The sequence below is a fragment of the Pseudorca crassidens genome, chromosome 10, assembly GCF_039906515.1.
Source record: "Pseudorca crassidens isolate mPseCra1 chromosome 10, mPseCra1.hap1, whole genome shotgun sequence".
NCBI lineage: Eukaryota > Metazoa > Chordata > Mammalia > Artiodactyla > Delphinidae > Pseudorca > Pseudorca crassidens.
The window spans coordinates 75,026,795-75,051,945 of NC_090305.1; the positions used below are offsets into that span (position 1 = coordinate 75,026,795).

Genomic DNA, 25,151 nt, shown 5'->3' on the forward strand with positions numbered 1-25,151 from the left:
AATGTCTTCAATAAATGATTTAAAAGAAACATATCAATATCTATAATAATACATGTTTTCTACTAACTATCATTCAGGCATTGTGGTACTTTGACTTTTAAATGCAAGGGGAGTGGCGAGTTCTCAAAAAGTAGCATCACTTGGATTTTTATACTTTTAACCACAAAATATGAAGATGGTATGCCAAATAAAGACTGCAGATGCTGATGGAGCATTATGAAGCATAAACAAGATACCTGATTCTCCCAATGAGAAAGAATCACTGATAGAAGCAAAACTTACATGAATCTTAGACATATTGTTGTGTGAAAGAGCCAAAACCAAAAGAGGACATATGTAGTAGGTTCCATCTATCTTAAATTCAAGAGTAGGTAAAAACTAATGTATAGCAAAAGAAGTCAGATTAGTGGTTACGGTTTGGGGCAGGAAGAATACTGACTGGGAGGATGCAGAAGACGACCTGCTGGGGTACTGAAAATGTTCTACATCTTGATTTGGGTGGTGGTCACCTAAGTGTTTACATATGTAAGAATTCATCAAGCTGTCTACTAAAGATTTATGCACTTTCCTGTATGTCATAGCAATGTATCTGTTCTTCCTGCTTTGTTTTTTTCAATCGTCTTTTCCTAGGAGGAGAGAAAGATCATCTTGAAGAAAACTATTAACTCAAAGTTTTTCTTAATTCCCAAAAGAGAGGAATAACCATAAAGATCTACTAAAATTAGTCATTTAGCTTTTCTTCCGAATAAAAAAAATACCACCACAAGATTTCTGAAAGAGTAAGACAAAATGAAATGGAAACAAAAAAGACGCAGACCAAACTCCAACCAAGAAGAATCTGCCTATGGCCATCTGCAGGGATGCTGAATTGACTTGAGTTTAGACAAAAGAGACTGTCTTCTAGGCACCTACTACAACTAGCTAATCAGTAATATCTATAAATGTTTCTGGAATCCAAAAGTTTCCTAATCTCTTAGACTATCTGCAGAAATTAGCTTTACAATTAGCAAAAGAAGAACTGAGTCAAAAAAATTCAAGATTAGGAATAATGTACCTAAATGATACATGGCCTCACCTCCTCTTATTTTTTAAATTTAAGAGAAACTCGAAGACTGCTTCTCGTAAGATGTCCTGTAGAAATGGATTAAGAAAAATATTCTGGTCTTCCCAAGTCATCATATCAGACAGAATCTACTGTAGGTCAAAAAAACTTAATCTCTATGAATATTCAGTGACTCCCTTGAATACATTCTTTGTATAAGAATATTTGATATAAATCAATTAATGATTTAAATACAAATATGATATTGTCCAAATTTTCTGTAATTAACAGACTTAAACTGATGCCCTCCAGATAGAGGACCAGAACTGCAAGTAGCAATTCTGAAGAAGGGCACATTGGGAGGAAAAGCAAAGAGAGCCTTCTCACCTGGTGTTTGTTTCTCACCATGTTTCCCCAGCTGGTCTTCTGGGCTTCTTGCATTCCCTCCTGAGGGAAAGCATCCATTAGATTTGTAGACTCTCTTCAGGTACTGGTGACAACCTTTTAAAGCACCTTTCAGATAACCCCAAATGCTAACAAATTCAAGTATTCCCTCTTCTGCCTAAAATAATCCTGAAGGGTCATTAAGAAATGGGAAGTTGCTTCCCTTTCCATTCAGGTGATGATGGAATATCAACACCTAGATGTTGTGCCTTCAAATGGCTCTGAAACCAGCTATGAAGGTGTCTAAATGAGGAAGGTTAGGATAATCACCTTGTACAGACTACTCCCCTATTCTGTTTTTCCAACTCAAGCCAACTTCTCCAGGTCAGGAGTACCAGCTGCCGCTCTACGATCACTTCTAGGCCTCTTGCCCTCTCTGATAAGGTACTAAGTAGAGAATGGTGCTGAAGCCCATGGAAACTCATCAAGTTTTAGAAATTCTTTGCAGAGTCCTTGGAGGTCTCAGTAGCTTCTAGGTCACAAGCTAGAAAGTATATTTCAGTCGACTTTCTAGCAAAAACTGTTTGTTTTCCTTTTTAAAGGTTAAATAAAGATCTAGGAATGGAAAAGATGTGCCCTGGAAATATTTCCCCAAATGCTTAGCTAACGAAGATGAATAAGAACTTGGAATATTAACAGTATCTGCATATGTGTGTGTATGTGTTTGTACAGAGAAATTAGAATACTGCAAAATGATCTTTCAACATCTGCTAAACTATATTCTTGCCTCATGGTTCAATAAGTTTTCTAGGGATATTTACATTTAATCATTTCAGGCCATTCTCTACAATGATCCAATTTCTCTCAAATTCTCCAATATTAAGAACTCAAATTTCTTTCAAACAGATGAACCTTAACATGACCACTTCTTAGACGACAGCTTGTGAAGTTTAATAATTTGAGAAGACAGCATATAATTGGCTGCCCAAAGACCCTCATTTCATCTCTGCAGCTACCTCACCTTATTAGAAACCCAATTTCTGATAACAATTTTCATTTGCAAGTTGCATGTTCAACTCCATCGGGAGAGTAAGGATATTTTAAATCCCTCTGTTTTTAATAGGCTCTTTTGCAGATACTGACCAAGAACAGCAACACTCAATGATGAATATCACATTGCTCAAAAATAAGATACCGAAGATGTCAGAGCCAAGCAAGACCCAAGAGTGGAATCTAGAAAAGACAAAACCCTTCAGGAAACTGGTCCCTAAGTAAAACCAAGCAAACCTAAGTCCCAGTATACTTGTTCTTACCTGTAATTGGAATCAGTTTCCAATGTATTTCAGTCTCTTCAACATTATTTGACTTAGATTGTCTACGGAATCCATGTTCAATGGGAACAGTGGGACACAAACTGCAATCTTCAAAATTACTCATGCTAATTAAATTTGGATCCTAAAAATTAGAGTACAGATTCAATACCTTTCTTTTTAATTAATTTTAATGTCAAGAAAAAACAACTATTTTTTCACAGCAAATTTACAAACTTCAACCTGAACATTACAAGCAAGTAAAATCAACATGGTGAAGTTATAATGCTCTAATCTCAAACTAGAACATAATTTTTTCTCTCAAAACGTAATTGTTTGATTTACAGCAGAGGTTGGTAAACTTTTTCAGTAAAGCACCCAATATTTTAGGCTTTGCAGGCCAGATACTCAGCTCTGCCATTGAAATGCAAAAGCAGCCATAAGCAATACCTAAATGAATGGGCATGACTGTGTTCCAATCAAATTTTAGTTACAAAAATAGGCAGTGGGCTGGGTTTGGTCCATGCCCCCATCAACACAATTTAGAGTTTTAAATATGTCAGGAAATGGTAACAATATAGGTTAGTTTCTTAGTGCCTACCTTACACATGCCTCCAACTGAGATCCCTGTCTTCATCCTCCCCATAAAATAAATATCCCAAAACTACATGTAGGAAGCCTGGGGACATGCATATGACTTTAAAAAAAATTTTTTTCTTTTGGCTGAGCCACGTAGCATACAGGATCTTAGTTCCCTGATCAGGGATCGAACCCGTGCCCCCTGCAGTGGAAGCAGAGTCTTAACCACTGGACAGCCAGGGAAGTCCCATGATGCATATGACTTTTACTCAAAGACAGGGAAGAGAAAAATGGAAGAAAGTAAATTAGGAACAAGTTTTTAGGAACATGGTGCCATCCTGGTACAGTTCCCCAAGTGATGCAACCACTTCTTGGGAAGGGGGGAGCTGGGGAGATTAGGCTACTTCTCAGCTAGATATCAGTACTCTAAGCACCTATCATAAACTGGATGCCCTGTCAAGCATGGCTGAGGGTTACCTCAGAGGTAATCCTAAAGGCCACTCATTTTCCATTGCATGAGAAATACAAAGTATTTAACCTTGTTTCTAACTGGTACACTGACTTTGGTCACCTCATTTGCCTCACCTATGGGTTCTGGTACTGCCAGCAGAAAGCCAGTGTTTTGAGGACTCAATTTTATTATGAAATGATAGAGAATTAACTCCAGTAAGCCATTCCTGACAAATAGATGGTCCAGCCTTCACTTTAACACAATGGTAAATTTCAGACTACACATAAAGCTTATGAGCAGGAAGGAAAACACTTCTGCGTTTATCTCTGTGTAACAAGGAATAACTTAGAAATACTATCCTGCACAGACAGCATTACTGAAATGTGTATCATTTCTTTGTGAAAAGGAAAAACAAGCACATTCACCCTTTTTTTTTTAATTCTTAAAAAAATTTTTTGGCTGTGCCATGCAGCATGTGGGATCTTAGTTCCCTGACCAGGGATCAAACCCGTGGCCCCCTGCAATGGAAGCGCAGAGTCCTAACCACTGGGCCACCAGGGAATTCCCCCCACATCCTCCCTTTCATACACACATTCACAAAAGCAAACAAAGATAACCAATAGATATAGGCTTACGTCTTTCAAATGTAGTTTATGGTCAGTGCCTACTTCACTGGTAGAAACAGCAAGAGGATACTTTAAAGATGATGTATCAACTTCTAGCAGTGGGCTCTGAGTATCCTTAAAATGTGCACTTTCCATTTTTACACCAGTAGGCTGCTCATATTCTTTCTTATCCAGGGTAGAGTTCAACTCATATTCATGCTTTTGCCTCATCTCTTCATAGGCACCATCAGAGCTCAATCCTAAGGCCTTGTTGACTGTGTCTGTCAGGGATGCATCAGAATGACGTGCATTTGCTAGTGTTTCTGATAGCCAATTAAACAACCTATGGATGTCAGCAATGCTAGAGTTAGAGGTATCCTGCTGCTGCCGTCTCAAGTCAGCATCATGCCCAAGTGAGCCAACAGGCTGTGGAGACTCTGAAGGGAAAAGAGAAAGAGACATCTCTTAAAGTCTGGAAGGCAAGCATAAAAATTAATTATCATATAACATTTATAGGCAGGAACTCAATCAAACCACCTGCTTAGAGTTTACAGGTATATCCGTCCCTTACTTTCCAAATATGACTGGTTCTAAAATTTTGCACACAGGTCAAAATTCCCATTAAATGAAGGTTTATTTTCATCATAATTTGAAAATTCTATTAAAAATGAGCTCAAATATTATGTTGGTAATATGGATAATATATATAAATAACTGTACTGTAGTTACCTTAAACTCTATCACCAAAATCCTAAAATCAGTGAGGTACTTGACAACAGAAAAATACCTACACAACTATTTTGCAAAATGTTAGAGAAGGGTATGCAGATTACTCTTAAATCTTCTAAAAATATAAAAACAACAAAAACCCATGATTTTATCTGATTTTGATCTCTCCCATTCTGTACGTAAAATACTGGCTAACCTTTTCATAATCTAAGCTTTATCTTAAATGACTAGATTACTTAATTCATAACAAAGCTGAGATATTAGAGATACAAAATCACCCCAAAGAAATCTACACCAATCTTGCACTAAGAACAAAAAGGACTATGAGAGAAAACATGTTAGACATGGCTCCAAGCAGGTATAAATCTGGGTTATCTGCACCACCAGTATATTTAAAAACTTGCAAAGGGAGGAGACATTCAGAAAGGCATGTGCTTTAATGCTGAAGGAGGGTAGAGCCAGGGTAGATATCAGGATTCCGATTTAGGTAGTGTATATGTACCACAGGCAAAAAAAAAGTTAGAAACAACAGGGTACATACTGTATGATTCTAATTATATGAAATTATAGAGAAGGCAAAATAATCTATAGAGACAGAAAGCAGATCAGCGGTGGAGTGGAATGAGATAAACTACAAAGAAGAACAAGGCAACATTTGGGGGTAATGAAAAATGTCCTATATATTGGAGTAGTGGTAACACAGCTATAAAAAAACTCATTAGACTGTGCACTTAAAATGAGTACATTGTATATAATTCATACTTTAAAAAGTTGATGTTAAAGGCAGTAGGGGAGACAGAAGGCTACCTCTTAATGAGTGGGCTCACCACCAAATCAAGATCAGAATGTTTTAAAAGTTAGAATCTAACCTTTAAATCTCTACTTTCAGGATCAGAAATAAAGTGTGCAAAATGATAAGAAACAAACACAAGTGAGGAACACCTAGATATGCAACTCTGACTATCACTAGTTCTACTTTAACCTATCTACCCCTTTTCCCCTGCCCCATTTCTCCTTTGGTCTATTACAACCAGCATAGCTTTCCCACCATTTTAATTACTGATAAAGCCCGATTTCCACCCACAAATATTTTTTCACACATACAAATTTGCCAATTATCAGCTAAAATGGTGCCAAAATTTAAGTACCTTGCCTATTATGTGTTCAGTGCTAGGAAATATAGCTGACTTTAGGAACAATGTTTGGAGTTAGTCAGAAGTGAGTTCAAACATGGATCAGTGAACTCATAACTTTAGGTAAAATTATTTAACTTCTCTGAGATGGCTTCCTCATCTGTAAAATAAGGATAATAATGTCTACCAATCAAGAACTAAATGAGTCCATACATGTAAAGCAGCTAGCACATAGTAAGCACTTAACTCTCAAGACACAGGTCAACAGTATTAGACAGTATGGATCAGTAAGCACCGTCAGGTTCAGCACAGAGCAGAAATCCAGCATAAGCTAAAGGAGATGAAAACCATCAAGGAGGAGAACAGCCAGAAAGCTAAGGAGGGTTATGAACTGCAAAGATATGAGCCTTGAGAGAAATGAAAGATGCTTCAGGAAAAAAGAAAGAAGTAAAGGGCTGACCATGACATGTTCTGAGAAAAGTGCCTTAACCAAGGAGAGTGGGAAACATGGCTACCCAGGCTGGACGTGGCCAGTCTTTAACAAAGCCTTGAAAAATGAATACAGAAGCTGAGATTGGCAGCAAAAGTTCCTTTATAAAAACAGGGGACTGCCTAGATTGGCTCTCAGGCTATAATTAGCAAACCCTTGTATGAGGAGAAAGGACAGAACTACTTTACTGTGTTTTTGGTTGTTACTTTTATACTATATAAAAACAATTCTGATATTTTACCTTCATACAGATGGCAATTTTCAGATAAATTACTGGTTTTGGCGAGCTTTCTCATATTTTCAGGTAGATCCTCAAGCTTCCTCTTCAAGACAGTTTTGCTTCTCATATCTTCTTTGTCTGAGTCCCCACCCACATTTTTTTTCCTACACTGAATTAAATTAATCAATTCTTTGACTCTATCCTTATCATAATCCAAAGAGTGAGATGACTTCTGCTTTCCAGGTGTAATAGTTTCACCCCTTGAGTTATTTCGTTTTCCGAATTTCATTTTTGTACCATTCATTTCTTCTTCTTGGCCTTCATAATCTGAAAGTGGACTAAACTGTTGAAGTTTTCTATTTTCTTCAAATAGCTCTTTTAATTTATAAATAGGTAACTGATACATTTCAGGCCGAAAAATATAGGTATGCAAACAATTATCAATATGGGATTTATTTCTTGGAGCTGAATATAAAAATTTTTTATCATCTAATCGTGAATCATATGGAAACATGATAAACTCTCGTTTACCTGAACCAAAACCTCGCTTAAAAAATTCACTTACATACTTTTCAACAACAGAATGAAAATTTATAGTATTTATATTTTTGAATTCCTTTCGACACTGAATCAAAGCAAACTGTAAAAATTGAGTTATTTTTAATACATCTGGTATGCTCTCACGTCTCTCCTGTGGTGCTGCACTGGTTGAACCTTTCTGTGCTGTAAACAAACAAAAAAGCAAACCATGTTAGCAATCAAGAAATTAGTCAAGTACAGATCTACATATTGTCAAAGCAATGTAACAACATCCATACATTAATGGTGGACCAAACCAGTATGTACCCTAATACATATATGTTATATAGGGATATATGAATAGCATGCTTCTAAGCCCAGGAGCCTAAAATGGGCCAATAAGAAATTAAAACATGAAAACTGCAGAACATATTTTTAAAGGGAAAAACACCTGCCCGTTGAAGATCTTCTTCATGTCCCTAGGCATCAACTGGTGGCAAGGAAAATGTAAGGAGAAATAAAGACCTGAGGCTCCTAGCAAGACCGTCCAGCAAATGACAGTAATGTCACTCCTTCCTGTTTTAACAACTTTATCTCTATCTCTCTATCCCTGTAAGCAGATATGTAGGCACTGAATGGCTACCACTGAGAATCTCATTTTTTTTGGCCGTGCCACGCCGCTTGAGGGATCTTAGTTCCCCCGACCAGGGACTGAACCCGAGCCCTCGAAACTGAAAGCATGGAATCCTAACCACTGGACCACCAGGGAATTTCTGAGAATTTCATTTTTAACCTAAGTGAGAACTTTACCTTAAGACAGCATTAAAGTTCATTCTTAGAAATGGTGAATAGAAATGGTGTTCTCTAAAACAGTATGAAAATTCTTATTAATTGTGAATGGCCTAATATTTAACCTAGCACATGATGCACTTAGTCACTAAAATGTGAATACAAAAATGAACTAAGCTCAAAAAAAAAAAAACATATAATAGAAACCCTGAAAAACTAAGCTATAATACTGTAACAATTACAATCAACGTTTACTTAGTGAAAACACTGACAAAAACCAGATAATTTTTCTTAGTTAAAAAAACAAGTCATATAATTTGTGTTTTATATTGCTAACACCTCTTAATACCCCCATTATCTCCCAAAACATGACGTAAGAAAGACAAAATGCTTAGTGAGTTATCTAGAAATTTTCAATAAAATGTCGGTATCTATATGTAAATGGATTTAGATATTCAAAGAACTTACAAGTAACTATGCCTCTAGGTTCTTGAAATAGAAACAAAGCATGTAAGACTCGAGACTTAGCAGTATGATGTTCTAAAAAAACAAAAGTGAAATTCATTAGCAATATATTTTAACTTTTAAAAAGTTAAAGGAGAATTATAAAAATTAAAGAGAAGATCACCTACCATATGGAGAAACCATTTGACAAGGAGAGAGAAGAAAAAGGTATCCTCGGTCTCCCAAAGGTTTAACAAGAACCTACATTTTTGGAAGAGGGAAGAAGTTGAATTTGCATTATTATTCACCATAAGGCAGAAACATAGCAGTTTCTACTAATTATAAGGAAAGCAAAAAGTTTCTGATCATCTTTTTAGGAAAAGTACTGCTACTGAATTAGCTAAAAAACTCTTTCCACCAACCCTCTGCTCATTAACAGGATTCCAATCAATTAAGAAAGCTTTAGTTTTCATAATTTTAATGAGAAAATATTACTGAAAGAATTCTCCTATTAAATCAACTTGTTGATTTTTCCTTGAAGCTAAAATACAAGAACCAAACAAAAACTTCAAATATTTTCCTCAGCAATTCAAAAGACATGTTTTTAATTGCCAAGGTGGTGTGCTGGATGTTGGAGATACAAAACAAGTATGACACAAATGCTACCTTTCAAGAGTTCAGGCTAATCTCAAATGAAATGTGTTGCTGTAATCTAATTCTTCACATATTTAATGAACATCTTTCACACGTAAGGCAATTTGCCTTACCAGAGATAACTTGAAAGACAAGCAGCACAAGATCCTTTGATCAAAAGAAGGTTATAATTGGGTGGAGAAAGTAACACAAGAAATATTAATAATTAGATAAGACAGGAAAGGTCTTTAAAAGATTTACAAAGCAACAGAAAGGAAAAAATACAGTTAGTCTATGGTTGGAAAACATATTGAGAGTATATGGGAGGTGGATTTTGAAGGATGGCTACATTGCCAAGAGCCTAAAGTTGTGGGAAAGACATTTCAATAGAGGCAACGTCATGAACAAAGGGCAGAGTTATAACATAATGGACAGTTTGCAGGCATCAGAGTACTTACGACTGGCCAAGGGTGAGGAGAGACTAGGAGAAACATGTAAGACAAGTCTAGAAAGAAAGATCATGGGCTAGATTGTAAAAAAACAAGAATGCCAGGTTAGCCAGAAATGCCCTCGAGAGTATACCCTTTTGAGCTGAAGTGTTTCCCTAAAAAAAAACCCAAAGAAACTTGATAGCACTGCAGGAGGAAAGAGAACAATGTAATGCAAAGAACTCAGTTCACAGACTACTGCAATAGTTCACAATATTTTTTGGATTAAAGAAAGGGCAAGTAAAGGAAGAACTGAGTATGGCAGCTAAACACAAAAGGATATCTGGATTCTGAAAGAAAACTTGTGCTACCTAAATTCCTTTTAAACAATTCCAGTAAACAAAGTCTGTGTAAGAACCAATAATGTAAAGGACTAAAGTGACTACGCTACCAATTTACACTTAATAAAAACATTGTTTGAACACCCAAAAGTAAGGTGGACAATGTATCTGCAAAATTTTTGTTTCAGACTCAAACCCTTTTATCCAAAATGTTTTATATATCATATCTCTTCTAACATTTTGCCCAACTCTTGTTGATTTGTCAGAACAGAAAGTTGGGAGACATGAGTAAGAGCTTCATGTTTTGTGGTTGCTCAGAAAAAAAACAATTAGATTATTTTAACTTCTCACCCACTCCAAATACCAGATTCTTTAACCTGACTGGCTTAGTGGCCTAAAGACCCTAGTGCGCTAAGGGGACTCAGTGTCCCCAGAGACTCATGGAACACAGGGAATCTATACCCAGAAACAACACTCAGGCAGACAGAAGCCCTAGCAGTAATATCTGTGGCTTTAAGCCAAAGAAACACTTTCAATCCTGTGCAATAGGAAACACCTGTGAACTCTGTACTGATGCCTCTATTTATTACCCCTTACTGTTTCCTTCTCCCTCAGAAAACAACACTAGCCCAGTCTGTGGATTTATATTACTTGATTCTACTATTTTGGCTTTGCAGATAACATTACAGGTAATATGGTATGAAAACAAAAAGTATTTTTAAAAATGTAAACTATTAAGCTCACAATCTTAAATTACCAAGTTTCAGAGAAAATAAGCTACCCTAAGAGAGATTCAGCAAAAACAATAGATTCAAATACCCAAGGGCTGCAGATTGGAATCAAAAGATGCAATATATAAAACAGGTATGAAATGTTCAAAGAAATAATATGGCAGAACTGAAAACATGTTCACACAGAAACTATCATACAAATATTCACAGTAGAAATATTCTTAATAGCCAAAGAGTGGAACCAACTGATGAATGGCAAACAAAATGTGACATTATCCATACAGTGAAATAAAAGAAATGAAGTACTGATACATGCTACAACAAGGATGAACCTTAAAAGTATTATGCTAAGTGAAAGAAGGCACTAAAGGCTACATAGTGCATGATTCCACTTATATAAAATGTCCACTATAGACCAATCCATAAGAGAGAAGAGATTAGTGGTTGCCAGGGACTGAGGGGACGAAGGAATGTGAAGTGAATGCTTAGTGGGTATGAGGTTTCTTTCTGGAGTGATGAAAATATTCTGGAATAAGATAAGTGGTAATGGTTGCACAACATTGTAAATCTAGTAAAAACCACAGAATTGTACACTTTAAAACGGCTAAAATGGTGATGCAATTTTAAAAAATAGCAAGGAACATCAGAATATAATCTCTACCTCCTAGAACAGTCACTGGTACACAACAGGTACTCAATAAGTCTTTCTGAAAGAATTAACAAGAATCTGTTTTTTAAAAAAAAAAGTCAGGCAGACCTCAAAAAGAACCAAATATAGCTTTCAGAAATTAAAAATATTTTCTGTGAAATCGAAAATCAACAGCAAATTAGACACAACTAAAGACAGAATTTGTAATCTAGAAGATAGCTATGATGAAATTACTCAGAATGCAGTACAAAGGAATAAGACAGAAAACACAAGAGAGGTTAACAGACACTGAGAACAGCATGATGCTTCAGAGTCCTAGAAAGGCAGTCAAAAAAGAGTGAAGAAGTATAATCACAGAGATAATGACTAACAATACTCCAGAAAAAAAGCTATAAATCTACAAATATGAAGACAATATATACCAAGCTAGATAAATAAGAAATCTACACCTAGATATATTTAATGTAACTGCAAAACGCCAAAGAAAAAGAAAAAACTGAAAAAACAACCAGAAAAAAAGATGATCTACAAAGAAAACATCATTAGACTAAGAGTGGACCTGTCAACAAAAGAAGCCAGAAGATATCACAGTAAATACAGTCAAAGTGCTAAGAGATAATAGCTGTCAACCCAGAATTATGTCCCCAGGATTTAACATTTAAAAAAAACACATTTTTCTCAAATATAGAGGGGGCATGTACAAAAACTGACCACAGAGTTTTGTTTTTTTTAATCCCAATAAATTTCAAATAATTACCTGTTCTGATTTCAATGGAATTAAATTAGAAGAAGAAAAAAGTGTTCTCATACATTTGGAAATTTGAAAATATACCTGTACATCATATGACAAAGTGGAAATCATAATGGAAACTAAAAATTACTTAGAACTGGATGATAATGAAAATACCACATATTAAAATATGTAGGGCTTCCCTGGTGGCGCAGTGGTTGAGAGTCCGCCTGCCGATGCAGGGGACATGGGTTTGTGCCCCGGTCCGGGAAGATCCCACATGCCACGGAGCGGCTGGGCCCATGAGCCATGGCCGCTGAGCCTGCGCGGCCGGAGCCTGTGCTCCGCAACGGGAGAGGCCACAACAGTGAGAGGCCCGCGTACCGCAAAACAAACAAACAAACAAACAAAAAAAAACCATGTAGAATGCAGCTAAAGTAGTACTTAGAACTCAAGTTCACTGCCCATTTTTCTAACATAGTAAGTCAGAAACAGCTAAATAACACCGCCCCCCAAGTAGACTAAAACTGACAGCTGAAATTAATAAAACAGGAAAACAAAGGTACAAAGGATCAAAACCAAAATTTGGTTCTTAAGATGAATAAAATCAAGAAACCTCTGGTGAAAAGTACTAGTAAGAGACAGCCTAATGAAAATACTACTTGCAAAAATACTCACAGCAGCTATTAAAAAAACTATAAAAGTAATTCTAGCTCAATAAATTTAAAAACATAGAATGGACAATTTCCTAAAGAAACAAAAAACCCCATAATATATCCAGACTGACCTGAGAAGAAATAGAAAACCTGAGTTTTCTATTAAAAAATTTGAATCATAAACCCATAAACATTTTAAAGACAGTTTTGCAGCTAAGTGCTACCCGACATACGAAGAATAGATTCCTTTCATCATATATACATCCATCTTTTGTAAAATGAGGAAACACCACTTACAATTCTGGGAAGCTAGTATAACCTTGCCATAAAAACTAGATAAGGACAATATGAGAAAGAAAAATTGTAGGTCGATCTCACTCATCATCACAGATACAAAATTCCTAAACAAAACATTCACACAACAAACCAAGTATTTTTAAAAAATGGGGGAAGGTATTCTAAAGCCAGAAGCACAGGAATAGTTTAATACTGAAAAAAGATAAATATAATTCATCTTATTAAGTTTACAGGATAAATACTATGCATGATGATAAATTTTATGTGTCAACTTGACTGGGACACAGGGTGTCCAGATGTTTGGCCAAACTTCATTCTGGATGTTTCTGCAGGTATTTTTGGATGAGTTAAATATATATACATGTGGATAGACAGAGTAAAGCAGGCTGCCTTCTCCAATGTGGGTGAGTCTTATCAGTTGAAGGTCTGATTAGAACAAAAGGCTGACCCTCCCTGGAGTAAAGGGAAATTCTTCTTGCCTGCCTGCCTGCCTTTGAGCTGGGACACTGGTTTTTCTCCTGCATTTGAACTCTAAGTGAAATATCAGGTCTTCCTGGCCTCAAGCCTGCCAGACTTCATCAGGAGACATTAGGTCTCCTGGTCCTGAGACACCTGGATTCAGACTGGAGCTATGCCATCAGGTCTCCTGGGTCCCCAGCTTGCCAACTGCAAATCTTGGGACTTTTCAGCCTCCATAACTGTGCAAGGCAATTCTTTATAATAGATTTCTTTCTATATGTATACAGCTGACCCCTGAACAATGTGGGCATTAGGAACCCCCACGCAGCTGAAAATCTATAACTTTACAGTCAGCCCACCATATCTGTGGTTCTGCATCTGCAGATCAAACCAACCACGGATCATGTAGTACTGTAGTACATATTTACTGAAAAAAATTTGCATACAAATGGACTTGCACAAACCAATGCTGTTAAAGTATCAACTGCATATCCAACTGGTTCTGTTCCTCTGATGATACCTGACTAATACACCATGTAACCATCTCAATAAATACAAAAAAAAAAAAAAAGAATTCAATAAAATTCAAAACCCATTCATGGTTAAAAAATAAAGAAGGAAAAAATTTAAAATGATAAAGATTAATTATGAAAAACGTAAAGCAAACTTCTTACCTAGTACAAACTTCCTACTAATGGTTAATGTTATAAATGTTCTTTTGAAGATCAAGAAGACAAGAATGGGACCTCCCTGGTGGCGCAGTGGTTAAGAATCCACCTGCCAATGCAGGGGACATGGGTTCAAGCCCTGGTCCGGGAAGATCCCACATGCCACGGAGCAACTAAGCCCATGTGCCACAACTACTGAGCCTACGCTCTAGAGCCTGCGTTCCTAGAGCCCATGCTCTTCATCAAGAGAAGCCACTGCAGTGAGAAGCCTGCGCACCACAACAAAGAGTAGCCCCCGCTTGCCGCAACTAGAGAAAGCCCGCGTGCAGCAACGAAGACCCAACGCAGCCAAAAATATATAAATAAATAAATTTATATATATAAAAAAAGACAAGAACGCCTACAATCACCACTTTTATTCAACATCATACTAAAGATCCTAGATTAGAGAGGAAAAAACAAAACAATGTTGCTCCCAGATAATGAGATCTATATAGTAATCCCAAATAACATACAAAACTGAACAAATTATTCAAATTTCATATACTGATCTGACATAAAATCAATATGTAAATATCAATTACATTTCTATATACACAACAAACAAAATGCACTGAAATGGAAAATACTGTTTACAACAAAAAATAAATAAATAAATAAATAAGATGTCTGGGGATAAAACTAACAAAAAATGAGCAAGACTTGTATCCAGAAAATTATAAAACTCTGTTAAAAGAATACCCTAAAGGAGTAAAGAGATAATCTTGTCATGGATAAGACAGTATCGAATTTGATCTACAGATTTAATACAATTCCAATTTTAAAATTCCAATAGGGTTTTTTTGTGGGGGAGGGGAGTAAGGAGCTAACAAGCTGATCCTAAAATTTTTTTGAAAAAATCAAGCTGATTCTTAAAATTGGGGTGGTGGGGGGAAGCTAAATCTCAAATAGCGGAACACTCCAAAAAGGATGAAAAAAGTGGGGCGATTTGCCGTACCTGGTATCAAGACTTAGTGCAGAAAGGATGGACTATTCAGTAAATGGTTCAGGAACAACTTATTATTCATATTGGGGAAAAAATGAAGTTGGATTCCTATATTATATCAAACAAAAATAAAAAACAAAACAATACACATACATATATTTTTTAAAAACTTAAGTGCCAAAGGCAAAACCATAACATATTCAAAAGAAAATATAGGGCAGTATCTATAAGACCTAGGGGCAAGGAAAGATTTCTTAAGTTTAAGTCACAAACAGTACTTAACATTCAGGCAGACAAATTCAATTACATTAGAGTTATGAACATGTATTCTTCAAAAAACACTGTGAATACAGTAGAAAGGCAAGTGTAAATTATGGAAAAACAATTGTAGCACACAGCTGAGTATTAGTTCCCAAAATATACATGAAGATCCTCAAATTAGTAAGAAAACACAAGCCACTCTATAATGGAATATAATTTGCAAAAATACTGAATCACTATGCTGTACACCTGAGAGTAACACAATATTGTATATCAACCATACTTCAAAGCAAAAAAAAAACCACAAGCCACTCAAAAGGAAAAATAGGTAGGCAGCTGAACATTAAAAGATATAAGCTTACGAAAGGATGATCAACTCATCATATTTCAGGACAGACAAGCTAAAATCACAATAAGATACTATTTTATACCCACCAGATTGGCAAGATTTTGCCAAAGTCTGACTATACCAAGTAATTATGAGTATGTGAATTAATGGGAACTTGCTGGTACTGAGGGTATAAATTGGTACAACCACTTGAAATAAAATGCATTATTTTGTAAAGCCAGTAATACATTATGATTCAGTAATTCTACTTACAGATAATAAATCTAATATACTAGATCTATACTTGAGAGAAAATTATCTTGTATATGTACATCAGGAGAGACTCAAAATGTTCACAGCAGAGACAATATTCAAATTTAGAGACATTTCTCTTATACTTTTTCTTATACTAAAGTTAGCTTTAAGAATTCATTTGACTTCACTTTGTTATATACCTGAAACTAACACAACATTGTAAATCAACTATACTCCAATAAAAATTTTAAAAAAAAAGTTAATTTGACTAACAACCAACCGAAAGAGAGTTCAGTATTTTACTTATTTTATAAATACCCGTGTGGGAAAATACCACTTCCCTGAATTCTGTGTTCCTGCAAAAAGCCCTAGCCTTCTGACATGCAGAAATATATATGATATAAAGATAGGAAATGTCTGTTTACATTTCCCCCAGAAATATTTCACTCTTCACATACCTTAAGAATTATATCTATAGCCAATTACCTAGTTAATTGCTCTGATCTAAAAGGATAGTTAAATTTCTCTTATCTCCCTGAAAGTGCCAAGTGAGTACACAAAAGGTTACAGTACAGATTAGGTTCCTAGGTTAACTCCCACAATTCCAGAAGACTGGAGATCTATCTCCCTAGGTATTACATTTCAAGGAAGAATAAATGGGTCGCAGGAACTTGGAGATGTCTTTAGGTCCAAGAGGGCTAACTGGCTCCTGAAGAGATTTCATTTATTCATCAAAGGGTTGGAGTTAATATTCATTACATTTTCAAGGATATCTTCTTCCAGAAGGGCAGGGAGATAGATGTCTCCTTCCCTTCATGAGCAAAGAAAAATCATTTTCCTCACCCCTTGCCTACTGAGTGTCCAACTACTTGCATAGGATAACTGACCTGAGTTTTGATGCATTGCCCTAAGGGTCGGAAATAGGGCAAAAGAGAGCCAACACATTCATTACTTACTGTGAGGTACTGACTAAGTCTCTCTCTGATCCAGAACGTCTCCTGTGTGTATTCAGGATAAAATTATTAAGAACCCAACAGTCCCCAATGCACCTCCCATTATGATGACAACTATGAAGAAAGTAGCTATAGTTAGAATAATTCCCAATGGGGTCTGCAGGAAAGGGGGCAGCCACACAAAGTACGTCAGTTCGTTAGATGCATGTAGTGTAACCTTATGGAATGCCTGTGCCCTCTAAGATCTAGGATCTTACTTTACTTCTTGATTCTGGGAAGACCCAGTCCTCCACAAACCTAATATAACACTTGCTCAGGTGAAAAACAAAATGCCAGTATCCTTCCTATACTGATTCTCACTATTAGGCACTCAACAGATACTGTACTTTTCTGATAAACTCCTCACTGTCCAGACCCACAATACTCATTCTCTGAAATTCAAGAACTGAACAGATTTAGATAACTCAATATCCCACCATATCCAAACCTACTACCTAAACTTTCACTTTATGAACTCAGGAACTGAACAGATTTTGGTCATGAGGAGTACTTGTATCATAGACAAATTTTGGGAGGAAAACAAGAAACGCAAATATAAATATAAAAGTATGTTCACATGTAGGTGAATGTGCATGTGTGTGTGTTCTAAGATGCCTACCTAAAGATTTCTAGCTGGTCCCAAAAAGTTATTGCTAGGTGTCCATCAATTCACAAGTGTACAAACTCTGCCTATGAGTTTTGTATATAATTTGACCCTCCATCTAAATATAAACAACGGATTGGTTAAGCAAATATATACGCATACAACAAAATTCTACGTAGCCATCTATGAAGTTGCAGGTTCTGAAAATCACTGATACAACTCTCCGTGTGACTACCTGGAAACCGAGGCTCAACAAAATGAGGAGTAAAAAGAAGTCAACAGATGAAAACTTGTGGGCTTCCCTGGTGGTGCAGTGGTTGAGAGTCCACCTGCCAATGCAGGGGATATGGGTTCCTGCCCTGGTCTGGGAAGATCCCACATGCCGCGGAGCGGCTGGGCCCGTGAGCCATGGCCGCTGAGCCTGCGCGTCCGGGAGAGGCCACAACAATGAGAGGCCCACGTACCGCAAAAAAAAAAAAAAAAAAAAAAAAACAAACAAAAAAAAAAACTTGTATTAAATGGCATACTTGTGCAAAAAAACTTCTCTCCCTCTCTACTGGAATGTCCCATCAACATTTAAACATGAGCTCACCTACCTCATGTTAACAGAAACCTTGGAATAGCCACTCTCCTCTGCAATCACCTCCTCTCCTTCAGCTAAATTATACATATTAGCATCACGTATTCATTTTCCATTCATTCCTGAATCCATCACAATCTGCTGCCTGACCTAGTAATCCCTCTACCCAAACTCGATATACTCAATACCTACTAAATTAGATACCTAGTAAATATCTCTTAAATCATTCTCCTTTTTCTTTTCTCATCCAACCTATCATTACCCTCTAAATGTAATAGTTTCCTACATCATCTCCCCGCTTCAATTCACTCTCTACAGAGTAACCAAGATAAATTTTTAAAACACAGATTTGATCACATTGCATACACGATTAAAACCTCATCCCACTCTTTAAAACCCATTGCTATAGGATCAAGTCCAAATGTCCAAACATTCGAGCACTGCCTGAACGACACTGCAGAATACAGCCCCCTACACACGTTTCTAGCCTCATGTTCTACCACTTTCCCCCAACTACTCTAGTGTTTTTATCCTTTCAACCTCACCAAGTGCCTTGTTCTTTTTGAATCTTCAAATATATCACTGTCTCTACTGGAACAAAGCACATCTGAGTAACTCCATTTATCACATAATCCAGGAAAACAGAGTCTCTTGCCTCATTCTTTTTTTTTTTTTTTTTTTTTTGTGGTATGCGGGCCTCTCACTGCCGTGACCTCTTCCGTTGTGGAGCACAGGCTCCGGACGCGCAGGCCCGGCGGCCATGGCTCACAGGCACAGCCGCTCCGCGGCATGCGGGATCTTCCCGGACCGGGGCACGAACTCGTGTCCCCCACATTGGCAGGCGGACTCTCAACCACTGCGCCACCAGGGAAGCCCTCTTGCCTCATTCTTTACCAAACTATATACCCTGCATAAAAAAGTGATAATTAATAAATATTTGTTGAATATCACAGTCACAAAATATAATAAAGATACTTCATGGGAAAGACTGGTCTATAGAGGATCTAGTGTCGTGGCTAAAAAGAAAAGTACCAAAAGCCACCAAATTACATTAACCAAATGGCAGCAACAAAAACAGAGACCTTACGGTATTTTCAGAGGCAGAAATGAAATAAACCGAAATATTATCATAATCTCTTATTAATATGCATATTTCTAAGGGAGAATGAGGAACATTTTAAAACCTTTCACTCACAAGTTTTTCTTTCTCTAGTTTTTGCAGCAAATTTTCCATGTTACTTCCAATTCTTGTCTTTTCTACAACTTCATAGAGGCTGCAATACATTCCATTCTTCAAAACTGACATAGGAAAAAATACATAGTAAATATTCAAATCAAGTCTGCTTCTTATATATTTTAGTAAAATTAAATTGCTTTACCTTCATATGGACCTAAGTAAGTTTCCTTATAAAACAGCGCTGGAGGGATTTTCTGTTTCAGATGATCAATACTCATAACTGTTTCAACATCTAACTTCTCAGGACTGAAAGAAAATTGAAAAGGCGTATTTGCCTTACCTGTATTTTTAACTCTAGCAACGTTCTTTCTCTCTCGCTCCTTCCCTCTCTCTCTCTCTCTCTCTCTCTCTCTCACACACACACACACGCACGCACACACAAACCCACACACACACACAAGTATCCTGATGGAATACAGAAGAGCATATTTATGAATATCATACTTGATATTTGATTTGGGCAGTTCAGATATATGTACAGGTAGCTAGACTGTCCAGCAATATTACCAACCTTCCATCTTTAAGCCAGAAACTAACCCTTATTTATACCAATTTTACTAACCACAAAAGATAAAAAGTTGCCATTTTATTAAATGCAATTCAAATATGAACAGTTAAATTAATCTTCAACCATTTATGGGGACCCATAATGTTTACTGTGGTGGTAGCAAAAGATCATTTTAAACCTTTCTATTCCAACATATGTTGCACAGGACTGAAAACAGCATATAAATTTTAACTTAACTCACCACATCAAGCTGTTTCCAACAAAGAACTGATAAATTTTAAGTCTATCATGTTCAAATTGCTAAATGAAAAATATATCTAATTAGGACAAAACTTTGAAAAATACTTTTAATATTTAAAATCACTAAAAAAACATCTTATGCCATAAATGTGTATAACTATTTAGCCCATCTGCAAATCAAGACAGAAAAGCATAGGGCTCATTCTGCCAACTAAGTTTCCAAAGTTATCAAATCAATCTTTTTTAAAACAAACCACTGTTTATATGTAAGTTCTTATGGATCAAAGTAAAATTTAAATGTAAGTAAGAAAAAGGAATTTTAAGTGTAAGTAAGAACTGAATAATTAGCAACTACTAACTGCTATTTTCTTGTAATATAACATACTTACAGCTTGATAGGCAAAAAAGCACGAGTGGCTGACCTCAGAGAAATATAACACAAAAGCTTTCCTTTATTTAAAAGCTGTCCTTTCCACAACGTGTAGTTAAATTTATCTAAACAAAAAGAATAATGACACAACTCAGCCTCTTGGCAGCCCAGAAGCAAATATTTACTAGAACTAAGGGGAAAAACATCCAGAAACACAGTTTAAGTAGAACCACCAAAAGAAACCTTGACATTTCTATTTACAGGGAATTCAAATACTAGGATTTTTGTTTCAGGTATCTTTTCCCCTATAAAATTATTCCAGATGAAAAGAATAACAAATTTATTTGCCTAAATGTCCTCATATCAGAAAGCTGAGGAGCAAAGACAATACAGTACTGCCCTCCTATGACCCCCAAAGGAGACTATACTAAATCCAGTTAACTACATGAATCCCTCACAATGTCTTACAGCTTCCACTTGCGCTCTTCTCATCACAGAGAAATCTGAAGATAGAAAGTGTCAATATTGCTTTCAATCTTCTCTCTCTTCTAAATTCTACACCTCTGATGAAGTTAATACTTTTAAAAGGCTGAGTTGTGAAACTTGTTCTATTTTTTACCTTTATCAACAAAGTGCTAAAATTCTTTGGTCTATTCACAGTACCAGCAGATTCTCAAAGGAGACCTTATGTTTGGATGACCAAATGTTGATGCTACATCATAACATGGCCTCGAGCTTTTTCATACTTTGCAGATTCTCATTCATTATAAAAATAAAACAAAGTACTTATTAATTTTTTTACTCTACATACTTATTCTTTCGATTTATAAAACTAAAAGAAAGAAATGTAAAAATCTTACCTGAGTTTCTATCTGCATTAAAGCTGTTAGATCTACAAATAAATTTTTAAAAAGAAAAAAGAAATATTACTGATTTCTAACAACATGAAAGTTAACATTCAGGGCATTGATAGAAATGCTATTTTTTAATGGGATACTGTACAAGAGAATTAAATCCTTCCCTCCCAGTATGAAGAACAAATTACTTGTTACAACATTTAATAAATCCAAGTCTACTCAGGGAAATCAGAATCACTTACTTGGCTCAAATTACCGTATTTTCCCAAATTTAAGGGAGCTGTTTTTCCCAAAAATATCCATCAGGAGAGAATATAGTCCTTTAAAGTCTCGGTCAACTACTTTATTTTGGTGATGAGATGTGAGGAAATAGCCTCAATCATACTTAAATATTTACTAAGGTTCTATTACTTACTAGGCACAGTTCTGGGTAACAGAATTACAGGGATGAACAAAATCCCTGCCTTCATAAAGCTTACAGTCTCATAAGGAAGACAGACAACAATCAAAAAGTAAGTATATAGTTTACCAGATGATGATCGTTTTAAGTGCTATGGAAAAAAAGGAAGAAAGAAACTAAGGGTACATAGGTTTCAAAAAAAAATCATGGAAGGTCTCACTGACAGTGTAAACTATGCAGCTAACTGAGGAATGAGGAGGAATAGCAAATGCAGAGGCAGGAGCATTCATGGCAGCATTCAAGGTACAACAAGGATGTTCATTTTAAATGATATGGAGGGTCAACAGATCAAATCAAAGAGGCAAAGAAAATTAACAGACAATCATTATTCCTAGGGGTATAACCTTATAATTAAGTGCTGGGTGTCTTTTAAAAATCACTGTTGAAAGGCACTATAGTAAATGTATCATGGAGATCACAAATACAGAGCCACCGAAAAAAAAAAAGAATGAAAGAAAAACACAACTGTCAGGATATTATGCAGATCAGTACTTGTGGCTGTGGATGGTTTCCAGGGCTATTCACTGACCAAAAAAAAGTGCTGCATCTCAAACAACTTAAATGAAGACAATCTGATCTGAAAACTGATTAAAAGGTTGACCTTAAAGGGATTCCCTGGTGGCGCAGTGGTTGAGAGTCCACCTGCCAATGCAGGGGACACACCAAAAAATGCAAGGGGACACAAAAAAAAAAAAAGAAAAAAAAAAGGCTGACCTCAAAAATGTTTGTTTCATGAAATGTGGCTTTTTAAAACTGCAGTATTTCTAAATTAATAGATATCACGCATGACTTCAAATCTGGGAACTCAAAGTAAAAATAAGTAGATATTTAACTGTTTCACCTACATCTCTGTAAATTTACTCATTCAATTTTGCCAAAACATTTTCTGGAATCACCCCCATGGGGGGGAAAAAAGAAACTGATTTGTACCTGGTCACCTTATCGTAGAGCTTGTAAGAAATCATCAATTAACTCATAATTAACTCTGACTGACCATTAGAATCACCTGGAAGTGTGTAAAAACTACCACAGCCTAGGCTCCTTCATAACTACTTGATTTAACCGGTTTGAGATGGGGCTGAGGATTTGTAGAAGCTCCCCATTTCCAGGAGAGCTAATACACAAAATTTCACTTTTAAAAACTGCATTTGGGGGAATTCGCTGGCAGTTCAGCAGTTAGGACTCTGTGGTTTCACTGCCGAGGGCCCAGGTTCGATCCCTGGTCTAGGAGCTATGATCCCACGTGCTTCACAGCACAGCAAAAAACAAAAAAACAAAATCAAACAAGCAAACAAAACTGCATTTGAGCATTCCCTGGTGGTCCAGTTGTTAGGACTCCCAAGCTTCCACTGCAGGGGGCACGGGTTTGATCCCTCATCAGGGAACTAAGATCCTGCATGCCACGTGACATGGCCAAAAAGAAAAACCCAAAAAAAACAGCTGCATTTATGCAGCTACACAAACCTTCAATATCAGGGAAAAAAAGGTTAACCAGTGAGGTTTAAGTAAATTTTAGTTTTTATTTCCACACAGTTAAGTATCTGTCCTTCTAACTGACTTCTTAAAAGTCATCATGAACATTCATAAATCTAATTAATTTCAAGAGAAGGAAAAAAAATGGGAAGAAATACAAAGCGTTCCTCCTAACTCAGAAGTGCAGGATACGTGATATAAGACCATTCTGGATGACGTCTAAAATTCATGAGTCTTACCTTGATGAAGGTACGAACTTCGGAGTTTGTATATCATCTTTATAAGTAAAAGACACAACTGCATATGGACACACGTGTCTCGGTCTTCGCCTTAGCTCATCAAAGCCATACTCATAAAAATAATACTAAAAATAAGAAAATGCAAAATTAACTTCCTTAAGAAGGCAAGAAGTAGACAGTGAAATCTTACAATTACCTGCCTGGTTTTTGAGAAACACAATACCACTTAAGTACCTTTAATGAAAAATATCTTTAAGCACTGCTTGTCAATTTAATTAAAATAATTTGTACTTTATATTCATTGTATGATATAAAATATTCTGCTTCTATATATATACCAGATGCCAGGATGCTAATAGGTATTCCAGAAGTTTACTTCTGAAGAACTGACCAGTGGGAATGTGCAACAAATTTCCTCATGAAAATGAAACAAATGGAGCCTAAGCTCCCAGGTCAGCCCAGAAAAACCAATTTGATACAACAGTAAAATACTAAGAACACAATCTCAAGCAAACCTAGCATTTTGCTCATTATTTCAAAAGAAAAACACTTTTTTGACTCCAACTGCAGACAAAGCAACAAAGGGGAGGTGGCGGAGATTACAAACATAGATGACAAAGGCAGCTGAACCTCTTCCTATTACCCTATCCATCTGCCTCTCCCCTTCACCTATTCACAACATTCATTAGATTAGGGTTTTCTGACCTGCAGTCTAGGGATTTTCATTAAAAAGAATGCCCTAGTTTATAAACAAAGCACTGTCCTTCAAAGTCCATTCTCTTGGGAAACTTCCAATAATGTTGCTGTTGCTCTAAAAATGCCTGGAATTTTTCTGGAAACATCAAGCCAATTTACAAGTTCTGCTAGAAAAACCAGTAACTACTTTATAGTTATATTTCATATCTACTAATACTACTGTCCAGAAGGTAATCAAATGAGTCAGCCCAGATGACTTTGGTGAATATAATTTTTGCTAAAAGCCCCCAACAACAGGTCTTGCCCACTGACATTCTTCAAAAAGAAAAGAGCATGAATAAACTTTATTTTATGTAAATAAAGTAAAAATCAAAGAAAAGAAAAAGAAAGAACATTTCCAGGGAGGTTAGCACCACCACTTTTCACATACAATCCATTCAGATCCATTCACATTTTTTATACATTTGTTAAAAAGAGTAACATTATAGTCAAACAACATATAAAAACACAACAACTGATATTCATCAAATACTACACTTTTAAATATGTGTAGTTTACTATAAATCAATTACATCTGAATAAAACTTAAAGAATGAATTCTAAGTTTGCATTTTAGAAAAATACTAATAAAAATAGAAAATATCTACCAAATCAATAATACAAAGTGATATGAATTAAGGTAATTCAAGGGGCTTTAACTTTACCTTAAAGAATGAGCAATATTTTATTAGACAGGATCTTTCTAGGCCAGGAGAAACCAAGGCTTCAAGAGGAAATGA

The 25,151-nt window shown here is 36.1% G+C and overlaps 1 protein-coding gene across 7 annotated transcripts in view; it reads right to left on the bottom strand.

Annotated features, from left to right (window-relative positions):
• TASOR (transcription activation suppressor) overlaps positions 1-25,151 on the bottom strand; it is a 49,337-nt gene that overhangs the window by 11,119 nt on the left and 13,067 nt on the right. For 4 of the 7 annotated variants that reach the window (XM_067754815.1, XM_067754813.1, XM_067754819.1 and 1 more), the window contains exons 7-17: positions 23,677-23,801; positions 21,508-21,539; positions 20,667-20,772; positions 19,672-19,775; positions 19,488-19,591; positions 8,884-8,956; positions 8,720-8,791; positions 6,965-7,666; positions 4,402-4,808; positions 2,740-2,881; positions 1,430-1,489 (exon numbers count right to left, since the gene is read on the bottom strand). In XM_067754815.1, the coding sequence (XP_067610916.1) occupies positions 1,430-1,489; positions 2,740-2,881; positions 4,402-4,808; positions 6,965-7,666; positions 8,720-8,791; positions 8,884-8,956; positions 19,488-19,591; positions 19,672-19,775; positions 20,667-20,772; positions 21,508-21,539; positions 23,677-23,801 (1,927 nt within the window). The remainder of the gene's footprint in view (positions 1-1,429; positions 1,490-2,739; positions 2,882-4,401; positions 4,809-6,964; positions 7,667-8,719; positions 8,792-8,883; positions 8,957-19,487; positions 19,592-19,671; positions 19,776-20,666; positions 20,773-21,507; positions 21,540-23,676; positions 23,802-25,151) is intronic. The other 3 variants (XM_067754817.1, XM_067754814.1, XM_067754820.1) reach the window with 1 other exon arrangement.